This window comes from Lipotes vexillifer, unplaced genomic scaffold, assembly GCF_000442215.2.
Source record: "Lipotes vexillifer unplaced genomic scaffold, Lipotes_vexillifer_v1.1 scaffold36, whole genome shotgun sequence".
NCBI lineage: Eukaryota > Metazoa > Chordata > Mammalia > Artiodactyla > Lipotidae > Lipotes > Lipotes vexillifer.
Genome location: NW_006792448.1, coordinates 601,086 through 609,307, shown reverse-complemented (window position 1 = coordinate 609,307; position 8,222 = coordinate 601,086). Strand labels below are relative to the sequence as shown.

The following is an 8,222-nucleotide window of genomic DNA, read 5'->3' as shown; positions in this document are numbered from 1 at the left end:
TTCCCTGGTGGCGCAGTGGTTGAGAGTCCGCCTGCCAATGCAGGGGACGCGGGTTCGTGCCCCAGTCCGGGAGGATCCCACATGCCGCGGAGCGGCTGGGCCCGTGAGCCATGGCCGCTGAGCCTGCGCGTCCGGAGCCTGTGCTCCGCAACGGGAGAGGCCACAACAGTGAGAGGCCAGCGTACTGCAAAAAAAAAAAAAAAAACCTCTCTCAGCACCAAAAATAATACTATCCACAAAGTCGGAGCTCAATTAACACTTGAATAAATAAAAGCTTTGAAGAGGCCCAAAAGTAAATGATCTAATGGTTTATTGAGCAAAGCAGTCGGAGTCGGCAGGGGGGGAGGATGGGATCTTGATCCCTCTATCCAGGTAGTTTTAAAAATCTCACATCCACAGCACTTCTATTCCTGTTATGAAGCTGTTGGATACTTTGACCACTTTGAGCATTTGAGCAAATACCAGTGCATCTAGCACTGCATAGGAGCATGAAGTTTTAAAATTATTATTATTATTTTTTGCCTGCGTTGGGTCTTCGTTGCGGTGTGCAGGCTTCTCCTTGCGGTGGCTTCTCTTGTTGCAGAGCACAGGCACTAGGTGCACGGGCTTCTGTAGTTGTGGCACGTGGGCTCAGTAGTTGTGGCTCGTCGGCTCTAGAGTGCAGGTTCAGTAGTTGTGGCACACGGGCTTAGTTGCTCTTCAGCATGTGGGATCCTCCTGGGCCAGGCCTCGAACCCGTGTCCCCTGCATTGGCAGGGGGAATCTTAACCACTGCGCCACCAGGGAAGTCCCCAGCCTGAAATTTTGAAAATTGGGATTTAAATCAATGAGTGTTTTCCCCATGGTTTGTAGTTACTACATGCAGTTTAGGCCCCGGCTCTTCACTCGCGCGTCCAGCAGGCAATGCTGTGCGTTCACTAACTGAACACACCTGCGATGCTCGTGCGTGCACAGCACAGGCCGCTTCAGATTTTCAGCAAACATTCCACTGTATCCCTGGAATAGCAAAGTGAAATGGAGCGGAGACTCAGGATCTATAGTAACGCTGCTATAAACTCTGATTCTAAGGCAGCGCAAGCTTACACTTTCAGGTTTAGTGATTAAGATAGAACGATTCATCCCCACGAAAGAACAGACTTTACACAAAGACATGCCAGAGCAAAGCATCTGGGAGAACACTCTTGTTTGAAAACATTACACGGAAAACAAAAGGCTGAACCGTATACGTTTTTCACCTTGGGGGCTCCGGTCCTCACGGGTTACCATTAACATCGAACCCAGCGCGCTAGTGCGGGCGAGTGAAGGAGAGGGAGTCCTACTGCAGGACAGAGCGGATGCCCGGGGCCGCTGCCCAGCCTCCAGGCGCGGTTGAGCTCCGGCGGGAACCACCGAGCGCGGACCTCCGGAGCTTCCTAGAGCGGCCTCACGTGGGCACGGCCGGCGGCGCACTTCCGCCCGCGCGCCTCGTGTCCCCGTGGACGGCTGGGCCTCGCTGCGGGCCTGCGCCTCCCTCGGCTCTTGCCGCGGGTCTCGGGGAGTGGGTGAGTGGGGCAGGGCGCGCCGGAGGGGGGCGGGCCGGGGTCTGCGCCGCTGAGGCCCCCCACGCGCCCGCCGAGCGGGCTGAGGGCGCGCTTCCTGCGGACTCGCGGGCCGGGACCGGAGCAGAGGACCCAGGCCCGGGAGCGCCGGGGACGAGGACGCGCCTTGTCTACCCCCACCCCCCAGACGGGGGCCTCAGTTGCCTGGCGCTCCTGCCGACGCCCACCCTTCCTTTTGCTACACTGATGCTGAATTGGAGGAGAGGCTGGGCTGGCCAACGGTTGGAGACCTGGCCTCTGGCCCGGCCTTGACCGCTCACTATCTCGAGGGTCACGCTTTTTTCATCTCTAAAATGGAGGCTGGCAATATCTGCCCTACCTGCACCACTGGGTGATGGCAGGGTTGGTACTGCCTGCCTAGAAACTCGTTCTGAACCCGGGAGCCTGTAGAATCTTCTGGGAAGCCTTCCAAGTGCTGAGGCCCCAGAATCACCAGGTGTTTGTGATATGGAGCCGGGACTGAGAACCACTGGCCCAGAGTGTCAAGTGACAGTTCTGCGATCGATCGTGTGCTGTGTTCTCGCCCGGAATGTGCACTTCCTCCAAAGTGGTTCATAGTCATGAGAAAGCAAGCGGCTGGGTTTTTTTGTTTTGTTTTGTTTTTGTCCAAAAAGACAGGGATCAAAATCTAGTTTGGTCACTTATTTCCTAGTGCTTAGAATGGTGCATGTCACAAAACAGGCACCACTGATTAAATAAATTAACTTCTGATTACTTCCGACCTAGTGGAAGAGTTGATTATTTGGCTTGTTTTTCAGCTTTTTATTATGGAAACTTTCAAATATATACAAAAATAGAACCATGTACTGAATGTACCAACTCAGAGTCAGTTTCATACCTTCACCCCCACTGGATTATTTTGAAGTAAATCTAAATGTGCCGTTTCATCCATTAAATACTTGTTTATGTTTATAGAACACAGTAACTCCTTAAATATAAAACCATCATCAGTCTCATAAGAATTTCATGTTACCATCTATCCAGTGAAAGTTTACATATCCCCTATTGTCTCTTTTTTTTCCTCCCATTATCTGGTTGTCCAAATCAGGAGTCAAACAAGCTACACATGCTACACTTGGTTGACGGCTCATATCTCTTCATCTCCTTCCTCTTTATTATTGTTTTTCCTTGTATTTCACTTGTTGAAGAAGCCAAGTCATTTGTCCTGTAATGTTTCTTACATACTGAATTTTGCTTTTTCCGTCCCTGTGGTGTCCTTTAATATACTGGTATTTAGATAACAGCCTTTTCCAGATGCAAGAAAACCTCCTAAATTACTGTGTACTTCATATTACATCGCATCAGGAGTTGGATTAGGTCTTGTCTCTCTTTGTGGTGTCAAGATTGATCACTGGACCTTTTCCGTACAAATTGTATTGCAGCGTGACTAACTAATTGATCAGGGAATTACAGAAGGATGACAGCTAATAACTACAGAAGGAATGAGAGAATATCAGCTTGGCAACCCCTAATGAAATAATTGGTCCTGGAAATGATCATTAGTGGCTGTTAACGTCAGAAAAAGAGAGACAGCCAGACAGCATGTGCTCCCCAATGGAAGTACCCAATAATACCACTTGTCAAGTATTCTTAGACGATGGGTGAGAGATAAAGATGAAACAGGATTGACCGTGAGTTGATAATTGTTGAAGCTTGGTGATGGGTATGTGACAGTGCATTATATTAATCTGTGTTTGAAATTTTTCATAACAAAAGTTTTTTTTAAAAAAGATTGACTAGTTGACTAGTGAGCTCACGTCAGCCCGATCCATCCATTATAGTTCTCCATTAGCCTTTCACTAAGTGGTTCTCAAAACTGACTGCATGTTAGAATCACAGGGGAAGAATTTTTTTTTTTAATTCTAAAACACACGTCTTTTGCAGAATTTCCTGTTTAATTGTTCTGGGATGGAGCCCAATCATTGATATGTTTTAAAAGCTCTCTAGGTGATTCTGATACTCTCATACTCTCCAGGGTTCTGTACCACTGGCTTAGATCTATTATTTGTTACACATGCAAAGTGATTATATTCTATTATACTTTCTGCATTTATTACTTTAAATTTTCAGCTTCCTACATTCTGTGTATTCTTCCACCTCTTGCAAACTGCAATCCAATAAGAAAGCCTCTGCAAATATTATCAGAGGAAGTCTTGATCTTGGAAGCGAAAATGTGGAGTGACACATGGAAAGGACACTAGCAATAACCTAAAGGCTTGTGTGAGGTGACTGTATCCCCAAATGGAAAGGGAGATCAGGTGATATGTAGTTAGAAGAGCATGTTCAGCATTATGACACATTTCTTAAAAATCATCAATATTAAGTAAATTAAATATTAAATAAATTAAAATCAAATAAATAAATGAAATGCTGCTTATTGCAACCAAAAACAATTCAAAGATTTAAAAGAAAAGTTAATAATCTCCACTATCACCACCATCATTTTAATCACCCCTGAGATAACCAATATGAGCAATATGGTGTGTTCTTCCTCACCAGACTGTCTTGTATAATGTAGGGGTTTGGGCATTGTTATAAAAATGTTATAAAAAATTGTTATAGCCATCTGTAACCTTTCTCACTGTCATGCCTTCAGGACAAGAGTTACAGACCTGACTGAACTGTAGAATAAATAGTTCATGATATGAATATACAATAAAATATTCAGTTGTTTCCCTATTGATATATATATATATATATATATATATATATATATATATATATATATATTCAGATGGTTTCCAAATTTTAGCCACCTTAAAAGTAGCACAATAAACATCATTGTACACAGATCCTTTATTTCTGTAAGGTCGATTTCCAAAAATGGGATTGCTGGGTTAAAGTATGTTGCTATTAGCAGCATCATTATTATTGGTAATATATATTGCCAGATTACTCTCCCAGAACATAATAGCCATTCATACTAACACCACTAGTAAAATGCAGGTACCCATTTTCCCTTGTCTTGGTTAGCACTGGATAGCATTAATATTTGCCAGCTGATGTGTGGAAAATAATGTCTCTTTTTCTTTAATTTGCATTTCTTCTAACTACTGGGTGACTGAGCACTTTTCATGCTTATTGGCTGTTTGGATTTCTACTGTGAATTTCCTGTGTATATTCTTTGCTTATTTTTCTATTTTATCAGTTTTTTTGTTTTTATTAATGCATTTACTTGGACCATTTCTTAGGGGCATTAACCCTTTATCATACAGTACAGTTTTCTCCAGGTGTTTTTTTTGGCCCTTTGACTTTAAGAATCTTGATATATGAAAGTTTTTATGTAGTAAAAATGTCATTTTAAAAAATTCTGGGTTTCATGTCTTGTCAGTAAGGGCTTTCTCATCCCCAAAGTTATATACATATTTTCCTAATTTTTTGAACACATTTTTTTGGACCTTTCACATTTATATTTCTAAACAATATGGAATGTATTTTTTATACAGTGCAAAATAAGAATCTTGCTTTACTTTCTTCTGCAGAAGTAGCCAGTTATGTCAGTGTTGTTCATTAAAAAAGCCACCCTTTTTATACTTTTGTTGTATATTGATTTCTGTACGTACCTGGGTTTATTTCTGGACTGTCCCTTCTCTGTCACCTCTATTTTTGTGCCAATATTATTCTGTTTTCTTTATGCCTGATTACTGTAGTAAGTGTTAATATCTAGAAAAGTTAAGTCACCACTCAATGCTTTGTGTACTTTTCTTGCCCATTCTCAGACATGTATTTTTTCTTCCATGTGATCTTTGGGTTGCTTTTGTTCCAAGATAAATCCCATTGGAAATCTGATAGAATTTACATTAAATATATATACATTAATTATGAAAAGATAGACATTTCTGTGATAGTAAATCTTCCTATCAGGGAAGCTAATGTGTATCTCTTTTTGGGTCTTTTAGGGTCTATTCCTTTCCTATTAACTTTCTAGTTATTTTATAAGGCTTAGTTTTCTCTTGTGAGTGAGGGGTTTTTTCCTCATTTTTATTTTTATCTGGTTATTTCTAGGACTGAGAAAAGTTTTTGATAGGTTTTTTTTTTTTTATAATTTTTTTTTTTTCTTTTTTAGATGTTGGGGGTAGGAGTTTATTAATTAATTTATTTATTTTTGCTGTGTTGGGTTTTCGTTTCTGTGCAAGGGCTTTCTCTAGTTGTGGCAAGCGGGGGCCACTCTTCATTGCGGTGCGCGGGCCTCTCACTATCGCAGCCTCTCTTGTTGCGAAGCACAGGCTCCAGACGCGCAGGCTCAGTAGTTGTGGCTCACGGGCCTAGTTGCTCCGCGGCATGTGGGATCCTCCCAGACCAGGGCTCGAACCCGTGTCTCCTGCATTAGCAGGCAGATTCTCAACCACTGCGCCACCAGGGAAGCCCCTTTGATAGGTTTTTTTCCCCTATAGATGATATATTTATCCAGCTCGCTGCCAAATTTTCTTGTTTTAGTAGTTTTTCTTAAACTTATATGTTTGTTTTCTTCCCTGCCATCAATGTGGATGCTCTATAATTGGTTATATTGATATATGTTTGAGTTTGTGCTTATTTTATTTCATGCATATCTCCTATCACAGAAATATATGAGAGATAGATGTGCCCAAAAGTAGTAAAAGGAAAAAGAGATCTCAGGAGTTGGCAGAAATCTACACACTCAACAGGTTATTGCTGATCACTTATAAGATCAGAAGCCCAGGTGCTAACCCTTCATGGACTCTATTATTATGGGAGTGAGTCATTCACTCAGCATTACTGTGTGGTATTAGCATTACTGTAGAGTGTTGTAGAGCATTGCTGTGGTTTATGATGTTTCAGAGAAAGGGCTGCTCGCCACGGGCACCAGAGATATCACTTAGTGAGCATAATTAAATTCCAGCTCTTGCCCAGAATCTCACTAGAGTTGTTTATTTATTAGAAAGACTGTTTAAAAAAATTAATAAGCAGAAAGTACAGAGTTCTTATATACCCACTCCTCTCCCCAATTTCCACTAATATTAACATCTTACATTAGTGTGGTAGTGATGAGCCAATATTGATTCATTTTTTAAAATATTTATTTATTTGGTTGCACTGGGTCTAAGTTGTGGCAGGCAGGCTCCTTAGTTGCAGCTCGTGGGCTCCTTAGTTGTGGCATATGAACTCTTAGTTGCGGCATGCATGTGGGATCCGGTTCCCTGATACATTATTATTAACTAAAGTTTACATTAGGGTTCATTCACTCTTTGTGTTGTATATTCTATGGGTTTTGACCAATGTACAATGACGTGTGTCTGTCTTTACTGTATCATACAGAATAGTTTTGCTAAAAAATCCCGTGTGCTAAATCCCATGTCCTAAAACTCCCATGTGCTCCACCTATTCATCCCTCCCTCCCTTCCCCCAAACCACTGTCCTTTTTTTTTAACAACAGAAATTTATTCTTGCACAATTCTAGAGGCTAGACATCTGAAACTAAGGTGTCACATGGACCTTTGTTATGGATAATAAAGCTACAACATAAGGAATGCTTAAGACAGAAGGTGACATGATAGAGTTGTCCTGGAGCTAGTGTCCTGGTGTCTGAATCCTAGCTCTGCCACTTACTAGCCTTGGGACCCTAGGCAAGTCACTACCTCTCTGTGCCTCAGCCTCCCCATCTCTAAAATGGGGATGATGGGGCTTCCCTGGTGGCGCAGTGGTTGAGAGTCTGCCTGCCGATGCAGGGGACACGGGTTCGTGCCCCGGTCTGGGAAGATCCCACATGCCGCGGAGTGGCTGGGCCCGTGAGCCATGGCTTCTGGGCCTGCGCGTCAGGAGCCTGTGCTTCACAGCGGGAGAGGCCACAACAGTGAGAGGCCCACATACCGCAAAAAAAAATAAAAAATAAAATAAAATGGGGATGATGATATAGTACCCACCTTGTAGAGTCAAACCACTGTGTTTTTACCATTCCCATAGTTTTGCCTTTTCCAGAATGTCATATAGTTGGAATTCAATTATAGTTATTAATTGACTGGGTTAGGCTTTTTTAACATTTATTTTTGTTTGTGTGAGCAGTCATACAAGGTTTCGTAATTTGTGGTTTTAACTGATTAAGAGTTACTAAAATCTTTCTTCAGATTTCTGTGGAAGACTATTAGAGAACAGGAATCCAAACTATTAATAACCAAAACATAGGTAATAGTAAAATTCACAAGAACCTGTTTTTGGTGATTTTGAGCAGCGATGTGTAATAATCCCTAAGGGATCTTCTCGTTCCAGGGTGGAAGATGTCTATGGATGTGACATTTCTGGGGACAGGCGCAGCATACCCATCCCCAACCCGGGGTGCCTCTGCTCTGGTCCTTCGGTGTGAGGGCGAGTGCTGGCTCTTTGACTGTGGGGAGGGAACCCAGACACAGCTTATGAAAAGCCAACTTAAAGCAGGTTAGTGTGCATTCAGCTCTCTCATTAAGGCTGTCTCTTGTTCTGCTTCATTTTCTTGGCTCTCCTTGGGCCTTTTGCTTAGAAACAGCCCTGACAGTTGCACTGCATTTCAGTGCTGGAGCCCTGGCAATACTTGGAAGGCGCTGGGGTATCTGGCCACACCCACTAAACTATCTTTCTTCCTTCCTTCCTTCCTTCCTCCCTCCCTCCCTCCCTCCCTCCCTCCCTCCCTTC

At 42.9% G+C, this 8,222-nt stretch overlaps 1 protein-coding gene across 1 annotated transcript in view; it reads left to right on the top strand.

The window, feature by feature from the left end:
* The first annotated feature begins 1,476 nt into the window (after positions 1-1,476).
* The window catches only part of ELAC1 (elaC ribonuclease Z 1), a 14,483-nt gene continuing 7,737 nt past the window's right edge, over positions 1,477-8,222 (top strand). The window contains exons 1-2 of the mRNA XM_007465567.1: positions 1,477-1,541; positions 7,824-7,988. Coding sequence (XP_007465629.1) covers positions 7,832-7,988 — 157 coding nt within the window. The 5' untranslated portion in view covers positions 1,477-1,541; positions 7,824-7,831. The remainder of the gene's footprint in view (positions 1,542-7,823; positions 7,989-8,222) is intronic.